The sequence below is a fragment of the Diplotaxodon limnothrissa genome, linkage group LG4 (genome assembly GCF_057381915.1).
Source record: "Diplotaxodon limnothrissa isolate DT_005_m linkage group LG4, D_limnothrissa_male_GT1.1, whole genome shotgun sequence".
In the NCBI taxonomy this organism is placed as follows: domain Eukaryota; kingdom Metazoa; phylum Chordata; class Actinopteri; order Cichliformes; family Cichlidae; genus Diplotaxodon; species Diplotaxodon limnothrissa.
In genome coordinates, this window is record NC_140599.1 from 11,747,505 (window position 1) to 11,770,163 (window position 22,659).

The window sequence follows — 22,659 nt, forward strand, 5'->3', positions numbered from 1 at the left end:
ACTACACCCTTTTTGGCTCCTACCTCAAAGCACACTGTGTTCTGTTGATCTTATGTGCTGCACAATAATGTTTAATATTTAGTATTTACTGTCATATTCCCATATATCATTGTGATGTTGTTTATTCTATTACTCTTGTTCTCTTCCGCTTGTTTTCTTTTTTCTTTCTCAGCAGGTGACCCAGGTGATTGATATGCATTTTTTTCCTTTTTTTTTTTTTCTGCTCATTCTGTTGGTTTTTGTCTTTTGCCCTTCTCCCCCGTCCCTCTTCTCAGCTGTTTCTCTTTCCCTCTTTCTTTCTCCCCTTCTTTCCCCCAGTCAAGTCTGTCCCGTATTCAGTAAGTGAAAATAAAATAAACAATAAAAGGTGAATCAAATGGACCATTACGGCAAGGCTGGGATGGTCAATTTGGTAAAGTAAATCCGTTGGGCATCTTTCTTTGCCTTTAGGCAACAATTCTGATGGCAAAAGAGCCAAACGGGACAGGCAAAAAAAAAAAAAAAAAAAAAAAATCTACCTACAGTACAAATAAAGCAACCTAGCCTAGCCTAACTTAGCCCAAATAGTGAGTGGAGCAGATAATAATGATTAAATTAATGCTAAATACCTAAATGCTGCGAGTCTAGTCTTAACTATGGGAGAAAGACAGGATGTAATGCAACTTCCACCAGAATCACATTATTTCATGTAAATTATTCTGGCATTTAGCATTAGTTAAGTTAGCTAGCCGAGCAGGAAGTGTGTTCAGCTCTGCTAGCTGGAGTATGACCTAACTGAGCATGCTCATCCAGGAGTCAGAGACACGATACCGGCAATCCACTTGTTACTGTAGCTAGCTAGCTACACTTGCTGGCAAGCAGTATTAACACTTCATAACCAGTCAGTGTGGTTTAGTTATCATTACCAAAAAAAAAAGGTCTCTGCCATTTCTATTATAATGTGTTGCCTATCAACTTTTATTGTTTCTGGTGTCAGATAATTTATAACAAAGTAGTGATGACGGTGGGAAGGATTTTTGCCCCGGGCCCCAACAAACCCTAGAATCACCACTGTGCAGAGCCAAATTTAGCAAAAACTGAAGTCTGAAGCCAGAATTTTTATCTTAGCTTCCAGACTTTAGCAATTACAGAAATTCTCATCTTATTATTTAATACTATGGCCATATTTATTATTTGCATCCACTATTGTAAGTGAAAAAACTTTTAGTAGTTTTTGTGTTTAGTAGGTTTTTTTTAGTAGTTTTAGTAGTTAATTCTTTGGGGTCTTCATCTGGTAATGAAATCGTAACACTAAATCAATAGTAACTTAAAGTGTGTACAAATCTTTAAAACAAAGTAAATCTAGAAATTGCAGCTAAATAGTTAAAAATTGAATTGGTGAAAATTTTAGCTAGAGCTAAGAGTTCGGTAGCGCCATGTTTTCATGTTATCAGCCATGTTCTGTCAGCTCAGTTTGCTTGTATGGTAACTCATACATGCCAAAAAACAAAACTTGCCATTGTTGGAGCGCAGCGCTCTGGCAGAGATGCCGTTTGTGCCTATAGGATGATGAACACCAGTACCATCCACTGCTCCGCCCTCCCCGGGTTGCTTCAGAAGCTCTGTCAAAGTCCTGGAGGGAAGAAGAAAAACAACATTTACACACTTTGAGCATCCTGCACACAATCTGAGACAGTAGACAAACAAATTGCCTAACGAGCTTTCACAAGTGCACTCACGCACATCCACAAAAAGGGAAGAAGAGAGGAGAAAAGTGTGATATGAGGCAAAGATAGAAGAATGAGAGAGAGAGAGCGCTGAAACAAAGAGGACCAGAGGGAGAATGTTTGAAAGATTGCTTAGCTGGGACTGTCAGAAAGATAATAAAAATTGGAAAAAACAAAACAAAACATGGATGTGCATATAATATGAACTGCCATTTTTTTTTTTTTTAGCAAAACAACTTTATCTCAACAGCTTTACCTGCGGATAAAGATTATTTACATCAATAACACACAAAATTCTCTGAATTCAATTCAAGACAGTGGAAGTGAAGATAAAAAGGATGAGTCTCTGGTTGTTTGCCAGCTGGGAGCGTCAATCATTTATAAGAAATAAGACAGCTTCCCCTCTTGCTGTCTTTTACTGTTTGATGCCTTTGAACAAGTTCTGATGCCGCTTGAAAACTGGAACACGGGCAGGAAAAGGCCTGCAGATTTAACTCTTTGGGAGCACGCAGAACTTCAGCTGCAAACAAAGACTTGGACTGAGAGTTATATCTGATGCACAGTATGGCGTTACTCTACTTTAAATGTTTTAAAGACACTGGATAATGGCCATGTGGGTGTACTACATCGTGGGGGTACTTCCTTACTTGCTTCAGGATGTGCTGTATGTAAAAATTGTGGAAATGCACAGCTGATTTGGGAAAAAACATCTTTAGTCAGGTATGACAGGCAGGGCTTCGTGTATACTACTGTTTATAGGGTTTACATGCAGTATATTATATGTGAAGACTGCTCTCAGTGGTGTGCATACATTTAATTCATTAAAAATGCTAAGCCTAACCAGATTCTAAATATCCCACTTGTAACTTTAACTTAAATTAATGGACCTTATGTGATGTAATGTCTGCAAGAAGGTTTAGTCCAGAATAAGTCACATGGAACAAACAGGCTGAAAGAGCTAAGCAAAGATTTTTGGAGAAGCAATGGCAGAGAAGATGGAAAAATGACGGAGAAGATGGAAAATGTTGGTTTCAAAACTGCAATTCCTGCCCCGCTTGATCACCATTAATTGCTAAAATCCACTATTTGCTTTTAATAAGGCCAAAGAAAAAGAAACACTCACTGAATTATACACTATGCCACTGCTGACTTAGGAGTCTATAATTGGTTCTTACAAACTTTCTAGTGTTTTGTGTACATGGCAGGAGAAAGCGCGCCATCAACGTGTCGTTTTTGACAAGGAAATTACTGTGACATAGTCAACAAATCAGCTGTGACCTCAGAGCTGCTTTCAAAAGACCCATAAATATTTCCTCACTGTTAATCTCACTGTTGAAACCTTCACACAGCCTCCCAAAATGCATTAAAGCAATTGTCTTTCTATTAGCCTGCTGTGAAATGGTTGCCTGTGGTCATGAGAGCAGTGAACATGAAAACATTAACATCAGCACAATATAGTGCAATCAAACACAATACACGTGCAAGAGGCAATGAACGCACCCAGCTTTGTGTGTCTTTGCAGGTCATTCAAACTCAATTCATCAAATTTAAATTCTAATAATTAAAAAAGGAAACTCTTATGTGACAGTCACATGGAAAGATGCACTTCTTAATAGGAATTATGCAAAATTTTAATGTCTGTCATTATTTTTTTCATGCATCAGTTTTGTGGCCATTTTGAAATTCCATTATCCAGAAAATTTACTTAGTTCTATGAATCTGAATTGAGCAGTTGACACAGATTGGTGGATGCTTAAAGTCCCTGAAATACTTGTTTGATCTCTGGTAGCAGATTTGGAGGCCTGTAGAAATATTATGTAAAGCAGTTTTACATATACAGTACACGTAATGTTCTTTAAAATCAATTCAAATGAGAAATAAAAGCTTCAATATAAACAAATTATTCTCAGGCAAATCTCAGATGGTCAGGTGGAAAGTGTCTGGTGAACCGACCTGTTGAATAAAATGCTTTTAGTGCTCAACCATAGTAGAAAAACACTATATTAGAAGGAGTGATGACTATGTGTTTGTGCATTTTTCCTGCTTTTTTTGTTTATCTGGTCGACCATCATTACTGTGACCTGTGTCTTATTTCTTTATAAAATGTTCATGTATATGCAGTATATCAGTCTTATAACTAGTAGCCTACACTAGTTACTTACCTGCCTATTTGAATTTAAACATTACTGTCGCTTGGGGTTGACAACTGTCCCGTTTTAGCCAGGATGTCCTCGTCTAATGAGTAAAATTGGTTCGCCCTTTACTCTAACTTAAATATTCCTTTTATATTGACCGTTACCTGGACGAGTACTTGTGTCACAGCTAGGGCTGGGCCATATTATACCGTTCACGGTAATACCGGTATAATGTTAGGCAACGATAGGAAAATGAAATATTGCGATAGAATGGGAGTAAAACGCGCATGCGCAGTGCCTTTGTTTTCATACGCACATGGCCGATTGTTGAGTGAAACAGATGAACCAGAATTGGTTTGTAAAAATGGTGCAACTTCCGTGATGTGGAACTGGTTTGGTGTTTGTCCGTCAGATACACAACAAAGCACATTTTTTTGCAGAACATGCAAGCGGCCGTTGTTATTGTCGTATTTGTCGGACTAAGATGCCCTTAAATCTGGGAGTAATCTGGGTCCTAAACTCCGTATACTTCAGGTCAAACAACACTGCAGCATCACTTAGAGTTAAAAACTGTCTAAATTCTTTCATCTTTAATAAAACGATCAGCATTGCTGCTTTACCAGGTGTAACTATAAAGTTTAACTTCCAGGCATCCATGAAAACAAAAGTTATTACATTTAACGGAGTTAGAAGTTAGCAGGAAGCTAGCGGAAGTTAGCTCGCTAGTTTCGCTAGTTACCTAAGCATGATATTGCATGTTCTGACTGAGAGATTTCTGAAAAAAATCAAACGTACAGCTCTGCTATCACTTCCAACATAAATGAAGACAGGAAACTAAACAGCAGTGACGTTTGTAGGGTTACTGAAGTTGGGCTAGCTGGTATATAATGATGTGCTACGTGATCGCTAGCGACACAGCTATGTTAGCATAACATAAACAGTGAAGCTGGAGGACGAACACTAACACTTTTCCACTTATAAAAGTTAACGTGAAGGTTCTTCATGGTTAGAGACAAATGCAATCGCATGGCAGGATGCTGTAAACGGACCAAACTTCAGTCAGGAGAACAACTGAGATAATCCATCCACAATACGAGGTTAGTCATTAATATACTGCAACAACATGGGAATAGAGCAGCTGCCAGAGAATTCAACATTAATGAATCAATGGTACAGAAGTGGAGGAAGCAAGAAGAATGAGTTTAATAAAGTTTGATTTATCTGACTGCTTTGTTTCGCTTAATGTGCCTTATAATCCCATGCACCTTATGGTCCGAAAAATGCGTACTGCACACTGCAGTTTAATGTTGCAAAGCACCTCTTTTTAACTTCAGTGGATATTATACATGGTTATGCTCAGGATATGTCAGCCCATTTCTACTGGAAATGCCTTTTGGTTAAACTTTCAGCAAGGAATTTGCATTTGCACTGTTACATTTTTATAAAGCTTTAATGTACATAAAAACCAGCTTCTTGTTTAAGTGAAAATAAATGGAAGGTTGTCTTTTTGCGCTAGTAATGTTGTGGAGTTGTATTTTGTCTCGCATCAATTATATCGTCGGTTATATCGTAATCGCAAATTTTCAAATATATATCGTGATAAATATTTTTGGCCATATCGCCCTGCTCTAGTCACAGCCCTCAGTGACACCCGTCATGTGCACCAGATGTGTGAAATAATACGTCATTTGTGAAAATATGGTGCCGTTTGGTCTGCGTAGCATATCAACCAGGGTACCTGAATCCCCCATTTACAGTATTTTATTTAAACATTTTTTCTTTTTTGCTTATTTTTCAAAGGAAATGCCATATTGATTGTTTTAAATGAGGTATTGATTTAATTGAATACCAACATTTTACTGCATTTTTATTATAAAAATATGAACATAGAGTACATATTTGTATTATGCCCAGCTGGTTGTCCATTGTGCTTCTGGCACGCCACAGTGTCCTTTATTTGATAGCTAAAAAGTTGGCAACCCCACTGTCGCTGGTTGTTCTTAGCAAACCGTGCACTTACCAGCAACAACATTTGCAATGTTGGCTGTGATTGTGGTGCTAGCTACTGCATTTTAGGAACATTTGCAGCGTGTTGTGAATGTAAATTCATTTACACGAAAAACTAATTAATGCTACAGCACATAAAGTGTGTTGCTGTGCCTGCAATGCCTGAAGAAAATCTGCTGTTAGCTCACTAGCATTATCAGTGCTAACGTTCCTTCAAAGTCTTTGCTGCAATCAGAAGAGAGGGGAACTGAGGACTGAGAGCAGTAAGCATGGAGCATTCACAACTCAGCTCCACTCAGCTGTTATGAGTGCTCTTGGGCAGTTGACAGAGAGAACTTATGTACTCAAAAGAGAATTTCAAAGTATAGAAGTAATAGCAAAAGTCTTCAATAACAAGCGATAGAGTTTAGTTATTCCTTTAGAATTTGTATCCTGTTTTTCCTTTCACATTTATTTTGGTTGAATGTTTTACTGATTTTTTAATTCAACCCAACTTTTTTGCCAAACTTCTGTTTGTTTAAACATCCTGACTCAGTGTCCTGACTTTGATCCTGAATCCTTTATGAGACTTAGCATAAAATTAGCTATACTGTAGCTTATTATTATTTGACACTTGACATTATGTTATAACTGTACTGCTAAAATTTGTGGATCAGTAGTTTTGTTTTTTCTTTTGGAAGTTTGTGGTCTGTTGGAGTGAGTCAGCAGTCACCGGTAATGTTCATTCTGCCATGCAGTGAACATCTATAAAACTGATATTCTAGTCCTACATCTTTCCCTTGAGGAAATACATTCTTCACTTTTCTGTTTATTTATCTTAAGCAAAATCTATTCCAATCAAACAAAAATACTAACTTCACAGAAATGTGATCTAAATTGAAATCTATTCATTAGCTTTCAATATGCAAATCACCCTAAAAACTTGCTCTTCACCTTTGATGTTTCGCAGACTTTAGCCAATCACAGGACTCTCAGGACCAGACCAGATGAGACTATAGAATAATATGACAGATATGCCAGAAAAGCATTTAAAGCAGTATATTGTGGTGGTTTAACAGGTTAGATGGAGTCCTTGAGCCTTGAACAGCATGGCTTAAATCTCAAATCTTGTTTGGTGGGAGGAGCTTAGAACAAAGAGGTGAGAGCTGTCAATTTTTACATTTTGGCTTTTTTTGTGTTGTTTAAAGATGGCTGCCTACGACAGCTACTCCCAGGTGTGAATATGAAGGGAGGTGCTGCTGTAAAGCACCCAGCTCAGCAAACCTCCCCTGGATAATTTTCTAGCCGAATAACTTTTTGTTTTTTTTCTGTTTTTCTTTCTTTCTGTTTTTTTTTTATTCAACTTAGTGGAATTTCACATATGACACATGCTCTCTGGGCTGAATGTGATTAGATTGAGCTTACTGTCAACAAAGGAAAAAATTGAGCAACTCAGCAGTTTTATTAGAAATTATTACTTAAATTGTCATCATTTATCATGACTATTAGCTTAGACCTTTATCTCTAGCATTATTTGGTTGAAACTAGCATGGCTAAAAACACAAAGTTTGAAGTTAGAGAACAAGAATGAGATTTCCACAGGGATATTGTGTAACTGATGGCTTAAAGGGACATGGAAGTATAAGCAGTACCCACAGACTAGATGGTGTGTGCCACATAATGTATCCACACATGCATCTCAATTGCCCTTTGATTTTCCGCTTGCTAGCTAATACATTTTCTCATTAATACGTGTCCACTTCCAATCAATTACTCCATTTGTCTTCCTCTTTCATCCCTCCACCCCCACTCACACTGTCTCTTGATTTTCTTCAGCCTGCAGAATGCTTATGAGGGCTATTGTTGAGCACTTGTTGTTCACTGCACCCCCTATCTCCCTGGAAACATCCTCTCTTTCTTTCGCTTCTCTTCTAATTCTGTTTTATCTCCCCAACTTTCTGGGTCTGACTTTGCCCCCCCCCCCCCCCCCCCCCCCCCAACACTCACACCCGTTATCTCTCCCACATCTTTATTTTCATTGCTATGAGCCTTTTATCTCTCCCTGTATCACTTCCTCAACCCATCGTCTCTGTCTTCCTTCTCCTCGCGGCCCTCTGATTCTGCCTGTCTTGCACTCTCTCACCGTTGTGTCTGCTCCGTCTCTCAGTCTCTCACCCTTTGGCCCACTTTCTTTTCCAGCCTTTTCTTTCCCTTTAGCATCCTCAGCCCTTCTTCCCTTGCTTCTCTTCCCCTCCCTGAGGAAACTGTCACAAACTATTCCAACTTGCGATATTAGCACTCTTGAAATGAGACTGAGTGATGCGAGGACATCGGAGCTGCATATTCAGATTCACAAAAGGGCTCAAACACTGATCGGACTTTGCATTAAAGGCATACGTTTAATTCCTGCTTCTGACTATCTCTACATTGCTGTATGAGGTACGTCACAGCAGCACGGCTAAAACGTAGAGGAAAAATGCTTAAATTGTGGAAAAAAAATTCAGATACCATGTAGACCTCCAATCAGAAGAGCATCCCCCCAGTCTGTACGCTGAGGGAAATCTGGCCCTTTTGTCATAAGGGGAAGAGCGATAAGAGTTGGGTAGATGCATGTGGGTAGACCTACACACGACACACATTAAGTACACACTATATCCTGCGCCTGCCTAAGTTTGTAATTGAATAAGAACAATTAAGGTTATTTTTCCAAAGTGAGCATTTTGGAGGTTAACCAATATTCTCTGTGAAATGTGAGCTTTAAATTCCTTCATTCATTCATTTCCTAGAGCTATGAGTCCTTCTGGAGGCATGACGTTGGTAAATGGATTTGTGTTTATATAGTGCTCTTCTACTCTTACATACACAGCCATACAGAACTTTATGCTATCAAATATACACTCCAAATGGACTTCCTCTGCAACACATGATGTTATATAACCTGAATAATAAATAAAAGTTCATGCACATGCTATTTAAAAAACAGCAGAATGCACAAAAATATCTGCTACAGATAATACAGATTATTCCAGTGAGGTTTGGAAGAACTTCTGGAAAACTCCAAAGAAACATCTCCAGGCAGTCTGATAGGCTCAAAGCACCACATGCCCAGTTTGTTCCCTAACAGGACTTCCTGAACACCGCAGAGTAAGAAAACACAAAAGCTGCTCCTGATATCTCCCGAAATTATATTTGATAAAACATAATCAACTTTAAAAAGCTAGCAGGCGTGGATCTGTTGAGACTGATAACAGGGACAAATTAAAAGCCCTTATGAGCCCACCAACCAAGCATGAGTGTGTTTTCCAGTCAAGCAGTTTAATATGTGCGGTAATTGCTTCAAATGGAGTCAGCCATCTACCGTCGTAGAATCCTTTCAGTCGTGCGCAATTAGTGATCATTCAGACGTTTGCAGGGAAAAGGATTAGTCTCTGGAAATTGCGCTGATATTCACGCAGCGTGAACCCTCTCAAGGGTGAAACATGTGGCGCTTGATTAGTCAGTGTGTTTGACAAGGTTTTTCTCTTTAATTTTACACACATGGAAGCTGAGGAGACTGACAAAGCTGCCTTTAAAAAAAATATAGAATAATGTGTACTGTGATTTTTATAGGGTATTGTTCTATAGAATCAAAGAGACCTCACAACACCAAGGAGTGTGTGATGTGAGTAATTTCTTATAGAAAGAGATCGTTGTTTTACTGAAAGCACATGTTGGTGCGAGACACACTGACAGGCTGATAAGAGGTTTGCACTGAAAGCCACACAAGTTTATAAAAACATGTATATTTTTATTAGGTCAACTCTGTTGATGTGTCACAATATTCAGTTATTAAATTAAAGCAGCACATGGGTGTGTGGGTGAAGTTTCCAAGAAAAAACCCACTCTCAAATAGTAGCCTTATTTTACCTCAGTGGCAGAGAGAATTCATTTTCATGTCCCTGCGATATTCATTTTCACAGCTGTAATTTCATCAGGAAACAGTTATGAAAGGTGTTCCACTTTGCTTTTTACCTGAAATGGCATTAAACTACTGTTGATGGAACTCCTCTTATCCTCCAGATTTTTTAATATTTTGAGATTAACTGTCCCTCAGCCTTGCCTTTACTCTATTCCAGTGGTTCTTAACCTTGTTGGAGGTACCGAACCCCACCAGTTTCATATGCGCATTCACTGAACCCCTCTTTAGTGAAAAATAAAATATGATTTTTTTCAAATTCAAGACATAGATATGTTTTTTATTGGTGCACAAAATGAGCGGTGCATGTCACGGTGGAGGGTCTGCCGAACCCCTGAGACCGACTCACCGAACCCCTAGGGTTCGATCGAACCCAGGTTAAGAACCACTGGTCTATTCGCTCCTGCAGTCGGTCTTCAACTGTAAAAAAACTTAAAATCCTCAAAACATGAAGATAAACAAACCCACAGGATGTGTTGAATTAGAAACATTTGGATTTAATATAAAATGTGATTTGTGTTAAAAGGGATTTAAAATATCAGTGTGTTTAATAATACTGTGAAACATCCTGAGCACCGCTAATTTCTTTATATAATGCCAGACTTTATTGGCACTTTTTAAAAGTGAGCGATCGTGCTCCTTGATCTCTGAAGTTCTGTCAGTTCAAAGGTTTTCTTTGAACCTTGGCTGCTTTTTCACTCGTTTTCTGTGCAGTCCTTGTACCTGACTCATTTCAGAGGAATGCTTTGAATCATTAAAGCATAAAAAAGAGACCAATTCAAGGGATTAACTAGTGTCATGTCTACAATTGTTTGCTGCCTACAAATAGACCAATTTTAAATGGAATTTTTGGTATTTGTTCCCATTTTTGTAGTCTATAAAAACACCAAAGATAACACAGTTTGATGGAAATAAAATAGCATTTTTGCACCAACACGGTGACTCTTTAAGAGATATTAACTGAAAGGTGTGCCACATCTCAGCGTGGTGTACAGTGTGCACTTAAAAAATTAAGGAAACTGGACAAGTGGAGGGCAAAAAAGAAGTGTCAGTTCTAAAAAAAACCCAACAAACTATCTACTATCTACTCAACTATTCTGTCTGATTTTTTTAAATTTAAATTTTTTGGTCAAATCTTAACCGAGGAGTTCAGCACTGAGTGCGTATAGCGACCAGTAAAACACAGTGGAGGCTCTGCCATGGTTTGAGGCTGTGTTTCAGCCAGTGGTGTTGGAGATCTTGTCAACAATGATGTAATTATGAATGCAGAAAAGTACCATCAGATATTGATCCACCATGCAACACTATGTGGAAAGCATCTTAATGGCACTGGCTTAATTTTTCAGCATTATGATCAATGATCCCAAATACACTTCTAATCCAGAAGAAAAATATACCTGGATAGAAAAACACACAGGGGAGCAGTCATGGATTGACCTCCCCAGAGCCCAGAACTCAACATTAATGTGTCGTGGTGCGACTGGTGATCTTGCGTTTTGTTTTTTGTAGTCTGAGGTGGAAAGGACGAGTCCTTCTGCTGAGTCCACCTGTGGGAAGGGCTATCCTGGAGTAACACCTTTGCACCCGTTTCTCATTCTGGAGATGTTGCAGTGGTCCCCTGTCAGATCGTCATCATCCTTAAGGTGTACTCAATTACTTTTCTGAAAGTAGCTTTGTCTCTCCTTGCTTCTGCTAGTTGACCAGTATTCCCTCTCTGTGTCCCGGCCTGCCCACTCTCACACTGGGCCACCCAGACCTTTCTCCCCACACATTTCTCTTAGGAAAGGCGACTATCATTACACTGACCACATTGTGCCTGTTTCCCTCTGATCGCCTGTTATCTCCCTGTTTCCTGTTTGACAGATTCACCTTATGTAAATCTGTAAAACTGTGGTTTCTCCGGTGCCCTCTCATTGCTGCTCTTGTTGTTTTTTTTAGTAAACTTTCCAAAACTGTCTGCTGTTCTGGTCTGCTCACTGGGTCTGTAATCAGCCTTATCATGACGCATTAAAGCAGTGTGGGATCATCTAGAGAGAGAACAGAATAAAAGGCAGCCAGCAGCCAGCATCCAAAGAAGAGCTTTGAATTACCTTTAAGAAGCCTGGAGAACTATTCCTGAACACTATTTTGTGTGCATGTGTACATATTTTAATAAATTGCTGCATCTCTTTCCCATTTTTCCAACAAAATATGAAGAAACAATGTGCAGCTCAAGACTTTTGTACAGTTATGAAGCAGCAGAGCAGCTAAAGGCTATCTTTATAAGCTCTTATAAGCAATTATTCTCTCGCTGTTGTGTCATCACAGAAAATTCAAACGGGTGTGTTGAAGTCCAAAATAATCAAGCCACAACTGACTTGCTTGTCTCAATCACTCAGCTGCATGCACGTGGGAATTTGTGACATCAGCTTAACAAGTGGTTTGTGATGGAGTGCAATTTGCCACCTTTAAAGAAAAGAAATATTCAAGACGCACTCTTTCTGTAGGCAATTTCAGCAAAACCGCACGGCTCTCGCTTCCAGGAAAACACAGTTTTCCCTCCACCGAGAGGAAGAAGGCCAATTTTGTTTTTTCATGGTCAAATTGCATATCAAACAGGGCCATAGAGTCAAACACTGTGAAACTAATTCACTGCATCTGTACAGTTGTTTTTCACAACCCTGCCGTGGCCCAGTCCTTGTTGTATAACTAAATCCGCACTATTGTTTTCAATTGTCAAAGAGCGTTTGATGCTAAAAATAAAGTGAGAAAAACACCCCGCGGTCATGTAATAAGACATTCAGTATTGTTCCACACACACGCACGCATTTACTCCCCTGGGTCTTTACCACAGCATTTTGTGGCTGAATCACTCTTCACTGTCACAGCAGGTTAGTTTATATTACAAGGCCCCCCCTCCCCGTGGATGATTCCAGGGGCCAGTAACCTAGCATGAAACAGAGCATGGAGCTGAAGCCCTGCTGTTTCCAACGACTGTATGCTGTATAATTGTGTGTGATGGCGCTTGCCACCTACAGTTGTGCCATTTGACTAACCTACACAAACACTGATTTGTGTCCACTCATGCACACGCAGATAGACACAAACACACACGCGCAGCTGCCAGTCTCCTACCTACAGTTGTGCCTAGGGGGAGTTAATTGATGCCACATAGAAATGTGACTCATCCCTTAATTCCCAGGGGTGGTAATTTAGCGAGGTTACAGTAGGCGGGAATTGTACAAGTGGAAGTGTGTAGTTAGCAATGATTTCACAAAAAAAAACCCTGAATCTTTCAGGGGGGCAGAAAACAGATTTAAAAACTGAACAAAAGAGAGTTTACTCAGGTTTATGACCCCATAAACAGTTTTTTTTTAAAGTCATTATTAATTAAGACCTCAAATTAAACAAAACAAACCACTTCTCAATCATTTCCCAGCTTCATGATGAATATTACATAATGTGCTTGTGTATTTTTTGCTTGTTTTTTTTTATGTCCAGGAAAAATAACTTCACAAGCAAATTGATTACAGTACACATGACTTCCACACTCCTGCACCTTTGCTGTAGTGGTAGGTTTTTTTTAAGCAGCTGATTGTTATGTAAATAAAGTTCAGAGTTATTGTTTCTAAAGTGTTGCCTTTGAACCGGCTGTTTAAAGCAAAAAATGCAAAATGATACCTTTGAAACTAACAGGAGGAGGCAGAAATTTAGATTTACTGGAGTTCAAACCTAGCTCTGTGTGTTTGTGTTTGTGTGTGTGTGTGTGTGTGTGTGTGTGTGTGTGTGTGTGTGCGCGCGCTGCATGAATTTATCTGCCTCTTCATCTATCCTTCCTTCTCTTTGTCTTGGAGCATTATGAAATGACAGAGTCAACACTTGAAGTCACTTTTCATCAGTTTTTCACAGCACTTCATCCCACTACTGCTGTCAGAGGAAGACAACACACACACACATGCACATGCACACACGCACGCACACACACACACACACACACACACACACACACACACACACACACACACACACACACACACACACACACACAGGAGGACAAGATCCCCCACATAAAGGCCACTGCAGTGGGATAAGTGGTAGCATGTATCCTATCACAGGGGTGTTTGATAACCCAGTACCTTTGACACATAAACAGCCACGCATGCATGCACGTATACAGGCGCACAGCAGATATACAGGCGCACAGCAGACACACAAACATGCCGTTGCTGCCAGATAGTGCGCCGTTGTAGGCTTGGTACAGAGCCTGGATCTGTCTCCCACCCTGCTATATTCCTATTAGAGCTGACAGCTGCCAAATAATGTCCCTTGGCATGGCTGAGTGCCTGCTGTGCCAGGGCCTGTTTGCATTCATGCGCGCGCTCTCATCCGCTTACATGAGCGTGTGTGTAGATTTGGACGACCACACACTGGTCATTGGTCCACTTAGATTATTTTTTAAAATGAGTATCATATTTTGAATAGAAACATCTATTTAATCAGGAATTTAGTTTATTGGGGGCCACAGTGCAGAGATGCACACACAAACTTGAGAATAAACTGAAAACTTTCTGAATGAAGAGCTAAAGCGAGAGGAAAAGAGATGAGCTGAATGAAATAACTCAAAAACTTAAACTCGCATCTTACTTAATCAACATGAGCTTCACATCTAGTTAAGTAAGATCAGGCCTGTCTTATAGTCAGATATAGCTTCAGACTGTTAAATTTCAGGAAGCAATGGCAAAGCTGATGCTGTTACCGCAGACAGAACCCCTAACACTCTAACACCAGATGGTGTGTGTTGGTCAGAATCTGTCAGCTTCAGATTATTAGTATCATTTGTCAACTTGTGGGTCCAGCTGATAGAGTTCAGTACGAGTCCCTGAATGCTTGAAGCAGATGTGATGAGCCAGAGTGCAAAAGTGCTCTGCTGGGGTCATCCCTGTGGTGGAACGAGTAACTGCGGTAACTGCAGGGCACTAACTGTGGTAACCAAGGAAATGTTGGAGGAGCTGAATGAAATGTTTGAATTTTAAACTGTAGCAAGTAGCTTTATCTGATAGAGCTGGTAATTTATCCTCTTAATCTGAGTGGTGACCCACAAACAGTAGAGTTTGTTTTTGATTAACATCAACAGTGTGAGAACTTCAGAACAACAATTTGAAGTTCTCATGTGAGGTGCCTTTTAAATACAGTTCGTCATATATATAGATAGATATTCCTGGTAGCTACATATGATTATTGAAAATTAAATTTGAATGTGCTAAAGTGCTTTGATAACGCAATAAAAAGAAACTAAGTACAAAAACTGAAAAAGGAAACAAATCCAAGCCCTCTTGCTTCAAGCTGCATGAACCAGTTGCTGGCAGCATCTCAATGCTGAGGCTGTGGTGTTGCTAAAGATGATGTCACAGAAAAATACCATATGTCAGCCTCTGAGTCACTGCCTGCACTCATTATTTTGGGCCATCTTTATTTTAGAAACAACAAAACGCACACGCATGCACACACAAAGATTCACTCTCCTCAAGGGATTTGTTCTCAAACATTCATCAGTGTGACGCACACATAACCCACGCATGAATACACCTCCACACACAGACACGTGTTTGTCAGCAGAACACCTATCGTCCTGTGAAGCCTTAATATTTCCGACGATACGCAGGTACTTAGCGTGCTATCGACTCAGCGCCGGCCATCTTTGTGTGGACATAGACTGGATGGTATTGATCTTTTCTGCCACATTTCTGTCTAAACATCTTGAACCACTCACTGCAGGAGCTTCTAACATATGCATTCATTACTCTTTTTTTAATCTCTTATGTAATATTTAGATTTGTACGCATGGTTCAGTTATATATCTCATATGAAGAGGTTTTAATACGATTGTAAGGGTTGAATTTAACTGCACATTCAACTTGCAGTTGTGCAAAACTGCCATTTGAGTTTACTACCCACCCTTTAAAATTGGATAAAGTCTTCCTTTGTCCATTTTATGAATGCAGTGCCCCATCTGTTCATGGTATGTACTGTGAATATGACACGGCTAAGGCAGCACTGACAAATTAGAAACACCACAGCACTCCCTCGTCTGTCCACAGTGACAGGCTGTAGTAAATGCGTGTGAACCGAGGAGTTAAGTGACCTTGGATTGCAACCTCAGGCACGGACACATGGCACTGGCATGGCCAGTTTGCCCAGAGCGCTGTGTGCTCTGCTCATGAAGGTGAGATACACACAATTGAAAGAACACAACAGGACGGATGGATGAATGGCAAATCTTAACTCTGCTCGTTTTGAACGCACTTTGCATGAGCAATGAGATGCAGCAGCGCCGCGCCTCCCAGATGGGCGCTATTTGTGGGTGAGGGGATGCAGCTGGTTAGCCAGCAGTGCGAGCTGTCAATGGACATGCACGCAGCACACTCTGATCTAATCGACATGCTTGATGCTTGGATCCAGATGCACAGATGCTTGTTCCAGATTCGTACCCTCTCAGAAATGCTTTTTCAATTAACAATAATTAAGAAATCTCTCAGCTAATGATAAATACAATGCTGCTGCCAAGGACAGCACAGTCACATGGCAGTTTGTGAAGTAATCATAAAACTTAATAGATTGATTTGTCTTCTTGTAGAAGCACATGAACACTGCTTGCCACTCAGTTTATTGTGTAAGACTTCTATACAGTCTGTTGCAGATGTTGCTGCCGGCTGCCAGCTTTAATTTTATTTACAGTATATAACGCCAAATTGCAACAGCATTCAACCTTAAAGCACAATAATACAGGGAGTGCAGAATTATTAGGCAAATGAGTATTTTGTCCACATCATCATCTTCATGCATGTTGTCTTACTCCAAGCTGTATAGGCTCGAAAGCCTACTACCAATTAAGCATATTAGGTGATGTGCATCTCTGTAATGAGAAGGGGTGTGGTCTAATGACATCAACACCCTATATCAGGTGTGCATAATTATTAGGCAACTTCCTTTCCTTTGGCAAAATGGGTCAAAAGAAGGACTTGACAGGCTCAGAAAAGTCAAAAATAGTGAGATATCTTGCAGAGGGATGCAGCAGTCTCAAAATTGCAAAGCTTCTGAAGCGTGATCATCGAACAATCAAGCGTTTCATTCAAAATAGTCAACAGGGTCGCAAGAAGCGTGTGGAAAAACCAAGGTGCAAAATAACTGCCCATGAACTGAGAAAAGTCAAGCGTGCAGCTGCCAAGATGCCACTTGCCACCAGTTTGGCCATATTTCAGAGCTGCAACATCACTGGAGTGCCCAAAAGCACAAGGTGTGCAATACTCAGAGACATGGCCAAGGTAAGAAAGGCTGAAAGACGACCACCACTGAACAAGACACACAAGCTGAAACGTCAAGACTGGGCCAAGAAATATCTCAAGACTGGTTTTTCTAAGGTTTTATGGACTGATGAAATGAGAGTGAGTCTTGATGGGCCAGATGGATGGGCCCGTGGCTGGATTGGTAAAGGGCAGAGAGCTCCAGTCTGACTCAGACGCCAGCAAGGTGGAGGTGGAGTACTGGTTTGGGCTGGTATCATCAAAGATGAGCTTGTGGGGCCTTTTCGGGTTGAGGATGGAGTCAAGCTCAACTCCCAGTCCTACTGCCAGTTTCTGGAAGACACCTTCTTCAAGCAGTGGTACAGGAAGAAGTCTGCATCCTCCAAGAAAAACATGATTTTCATGCAGGACAATGCTCCATCACACGCGTCCAAGTACTCCACAGCGTGGCTGGCAAGAAAGGGTATAAAAGAAGAAAAACTAATGACATGGCCTCTTTGTTCACCTGATCTGAACCCCATTGAGAACCTGTGGTCCATCATCAAATGTGAGATTTACAAGGAGGGAAAACAGTACACCTCTCTGAACAGTGTCTGGGAGGCTGTGGTTGCTGCTACACGCAATGTTGATGGTGAACAGATCAAAACACTGACAGAATCCATGGATGGCAGGCTTTTGAGTGTCCTTGCAAAGAAAGGTGTCATGGTCCTGGGTCAAGCGACCCAGTATTTGAGTTTCATCACGACAGTACGACACGACCATGCCGGACCCAGCGACACAAAGGATGGAGATTGTCCGGACAGTGGAGTCGCTATGCGACAAGTGGCTGCACTGATCCAGTGAGGAGGAACGGGAGGAGTTAGCCCGCCAGGTAGGGGTGTGCGTGTCTGTGTTCCCCTGGTTATGGGAGACGCTGCACCCCCTCATCAGCGACTTTCTTGTCTCCGCTCTCCGACTCCGCCCGCAGCAGCAGCGGCCCGGTGTGCGTGCACCTTCACCAGAGCCGTGCCGTTGCGCCGTTGCCCCGTTGCCTCATGAGCCAGTAGCGGTCAGAGTCGGAACAGTGAGGCTCACCACCGACACACCATTGGCTCACACTTCATTGGCTTCCGCATCTTCGCCACCGCCTGACTGCACGGGGATGCCAGAGGCTGTTGACTTTGGTGAGGAGGAGCGGCAGCAGGTGTTACAGGCGTATCGGGAGGATGAGCTCCGTTGGAAGCCCTGGCTTATCTCCGCGGAGGGGCTCCCGCCAGCCGCCCCACCTCGGACCGGCCGCCCACCCTCGGACCGGCCGCCCACCCTCGCCGCCTCGATCGGACTACTCTTCTCCCGCTTCTTATCTGGCACGGATGTGGTCGGAAGACTAGGAGCCGGTCGCCACAGAAATCCAAGTTCCGTCCGCGTCCACTTCAAAAAGGAAGCGGCGTTCACGTCGCCGTCGCTCATCGCGACGGCATGTCTCGCCCTCCACTGAGCAACACGAGGATGCTGTGGAGGTAATGGATTTCGACCTCGAGGAGCGGCAGCGCGCCGCATGCGCACAACTGGAGGAGGAGCTATGGGGGGAGCCATGGCTCGCTCCTCACTACGGTGAGAGTTGCCAGGAGCTCCCGCCTACCGCTCCGCCAACACCCACCTCCTCAGCCTCTGCGACACTGCAGGAGGCCCCACCGTCCACTTCAACGGGGTCCACAGCCAAGAAAAAGCGGCGTTCGCGTCGCCGTCACACCGCCCAACACTCGGAGGTGAGTGAAACTGTTCTGTCACCCCAAGTTACCTCTGAGTGGAAGGCGTGTGAAGTGAATACAGACTTAGCTGGAGATATGGTTAGTAATGAACTATTAACCAAACCACAGTCTACACCATTTTCTCCTGTCTCTGTGAACACATCACTAGATAAGATTTTGGCCTCGAACAATGGTGTTACCACGCACTCACAGCCTGAAGTGTCACCTGCTTCAGTTAATGTTTCAAGTACTGTTTTACCTGTGTCTGTCTCTCAACTCAATATAGCTATCACTCCGAAGTCACAGATCATTACGGGTGCGGGTTCCAGAAAACGCATCTGTCCAACATATCACAGTCATGCTACTACTATGCCATCAGTTAGGTCCATACCTGAGTATTTAATGTTTGTCCAGGAGCCACACTCTGATGGTCTAAGCCTTGTTTTTGTGGGTCGAGTGGCGATTCTTTTTCATATGGTTAAACCAGCCCCTCTGAGCCTTACACTACCATTGATTAAGTCCAACCAGCTTATGTTGAGTCCTCCTGTGACTACAGAGACTGGGCCATTAGCCTTTAAGCCACTTACAACTGATGCAGACTCTGAGAACCTAAAGATTGCTGGCTCGGAACTGGTGGTCATTAACACTGCTCACTTTGACTCCTGTGCTAAGATAGTAAGCCCTATAGACTGTTTTCCACCTGCTCTCTCTCTGTGTGGGATTATGCCTCAACAGCCTGTGTTTCCTCAGCCTTTACCTCAGCTCCCTGTCCAGTTAGCAGCTTAGCTCCCTGTCCAGTTAGCAGCTCAGCTCCCTGACCAGTTAGCAGCTCAGCTCCCTGTCCAGTTAGCAGCTCAGCTCCCTGACCAGTTAGCAGCTCAGCTCCCTGACCAGTTAGCAGCCTCATGCCTCGTCAGCTGGAGGGTCCGAGGGGCCCGTTCAGCCTCATGCCTCGTCAGCTGGAGGGTCCGAGGGGCCCGTTCAGCCACCCGTCTCAGCTGGAGGGCCCGAGGAGCCCGTCCAGCCACCACCTGCAGCTGCCTCGCTGTCACCTGGTCCTGCTTCTGCTCCGCCTGGGCCAGCCTCTGCTTCTGCCTCGCCTGGTCCAGCCTCTGCTTCTGCCTCGCCGGGTCCAGCTCCAGCCTGTGCTTCGCCGGGTCCAGCTCCAGCCTGTGCTTCGCCTGGTCCAGCCGCGGCCTCCGCTTCTGCCACGCCTGGTCCGGCCTCCGAGCCTTCGTCCTCCACGCCTGGCCCAGCGATTGTTACACCCCCGTCCAAAGTACATCCAGCGCCTCGGCATCGTCGGCCAGTTTCTGGGCCTCCAGCCGGACGTCATCGCCGTCGTGGTCGGCCCCCAGACCGCCTTCGCCTGAGTCGCCACCGTTGCCTTCCGCACGGTTGGCCCCCTGACCTGTCTCTACGTCATCGCCGCCGTTGCCTTCCGCACGGCTGGCCTCCGGACCAGCTCTATCGCCTGTGCCACCCACCTGGTCGGCCCCCCGACCGTTTGACCTATGAACTCTTGTGCCTGCGAGCTCCGGGTCGGCCTCCTGAACTGCACCGCTGCTGCCTTCTGCACGGCCGGCCTCCTGATATGAGATGGCGTGGCCTGTTGTATTGCCGCCCTCCAGGCCGATTCCCTGAACTTTGTTTGGACTTTTGTCATGTGCTCCAATGTTTCCTGTCAGCTGTTTTGTTTCCTGTTCTGGGCCCTCCGTCCTGGTCCCCCGCCGCCTGCCCGGGCTCGGTGGTCCGTTTTTTGGTTTGGGGCTGTCTGGAGCCAGCCCTTAGAGGGGGGGTGGTGTCATGGTCCTGGGTCAAGCGACCCAGTATTTGAGTTTCATGTATCTTTTGTATTCATTTGCACCTAGCTTAGTTCACCTAGTTAATTTCTAGATTGCAGTTTAGTTTTGTTCCTTAGTTGTTTATGTCATCTCCCCCTGTACTAAGTCTCCCTGGTTCATGTGTCATGTCTGCGTGGTTATGTTTAGTTCTTGTCATGTCTAATCTCCATGTTTTACTTTGAAAGTCTGTATTCATTGTCAGCGTATTCAGTGTCACTTCTCCTGTCCTGTCGTTAGGTTCATGTGTGTCAGCTGTGCTCCCATGTGTGGCCACTTCCCCTGATCATCCCTCATGTGTATTTAGTCTCTGTGTTTCATGTAGTCTGTGTCGTGTCGTCTGTGTTCCCACCCTCCATGTTGTCACAGTCAGTCTTAGTATTCATAGTTATGGTTTCCTGTGTCTTCATAGTTTTTTCCTAGTTTTACTTTCTCAGTTTAGTCATAGTTTAGTTTGTCACTGCGTTTCTGCCTTGTCTGCACTCCTTGTCACCAGACAAAATAAAGGCTCGCTTTCAGTTAAGTTTACTCCAGTCTACTCTCGTTGTGTTCGCACCTGGGTCCACCACAGACACCGCCGCACGGTCTGCCTCCGCAGATCCCGACAAAAGGTGGCTATATTGGTCGCTGATTTGTTTTTGTTTTGTTTTTCAATGTCAGAAATGTATATTTGTGAATGTGGAGATGTTATATTGGTGTCACTGGTAAAAATAAATACCGTAATTGAAATGGGTATATATTTGTTTTTTGTTAAGTTGCCTAATAATTATGCACAGTAATAGTCACCTGCACACACAGATATCCCCCTAAAATAGCTAAAACTAAAAACAAACTAAAAACTACTTCCAAGAACATTCAGCTTTGATATTAATGAGTTTTTTGGGTTCATTGAGAACATGGTTGTTGTTCAATAATAACATTATTCCTCAAAAATACAACTTGCCTAATAATTCTGCACTCCCTGTATAGGGAAAACCTCAGCAATCAACTTCTAATATTTTACTAGTCTTTTAGTTTCCACGAACTAGCATCTGTTCATTGGACTCGTACTCTTATTGCTTATGGACTAAGCTTTACACACCCTGGAAAACATGAACTGTGTACCAGATATCTCACTAGTAATCTTGTTATAACACCTACATGAACCACCTTCTCCTGGTTTGTTGCCTTCAGTCCCCAAAGACTAAATTAACCTCGTCTGATGACTGCAGCCGGGTTGCTCACACACTGAAAAACAAACTCCGTGCTCTGTTTGATGCTGTTCAATATATTTGATGCAATGCGCTGTAATACACCAGAAATCAACAAAAAGCTTTGCAGAGCGGCACAACAGAAACAGGAGTCAGCAGTCAACCTATGTTTTGCTCATAGCGCATTCACACATGCACAGATATTTCCTTCACAACTCAAAGTTCAGCCTTGTGCACACGCACAAACACATGCGTGGCAAGGCTATGCGCACTACGTAGTTTGTCACAGGGTTTACGGACACACCTACAAACAGTGCAAGGGCACGCTGACAGTGTTGTATAATATACTAATGGATTAGCAGCTCTCACAGCCAGTACTTGCCCCTAATTTGTCATTAATCAAACACTCACTCACACACACACACACACATACACGCATAGACACAAACATGTCTGTGACTATGATCTTGACTTTTCCCTTCACATGACTGAGTGCCGTCCTGCAGGGTGGGTCACATCAATGAGTCTAATCTATCAACCTGTCCAGCTTGACTGCTTTTAATTCCATCCACACACATCTCCCTTTCTTGCTTTCTCTGCGTACCTCTGTACCCAACCCGTCTTTGTCTCACAATTTCATTGAGGTGCTCCATTTCACTAAAGCTGCTTCTGCCCTTACACCTTATTTACCAATTCTCCCCTCTCTCATATTATGGAAGATAACCTGGAAGACTCTCTACCTCACTTCTCCTGGTTTTAGAAACTGATTCAAAACCCATTTTTCTAACCTTAAAACATTTTGTAACCTGCATTGCATAGTCAAAGCTCCTCTGGAC

At 42.7% G+C, this 22,659-nt stretch overlaps 1 protein-coding gene across 1 annotated transcript in view; it reads right to left on the minus strand.

Moving 5' to 3' along the window:
• The window catches only part of LOC146633359 (protein shisa-8), a 132,494-nt gene that overhangs the window by 83,098 nt on the left and 26,737 nt on the right, over positions 1–22,659 (minus strand). The window contains exon 2 of the mRNA XM_085351451.1: positions 1,497–1,612. Coding sequence (XP_085207577.1) covers positions 1,497–1,612 — 116 coding nt within the window. The remainder of the gene's footprint in view (positions 1–1,496; positions 1,613–22,659) is intronic.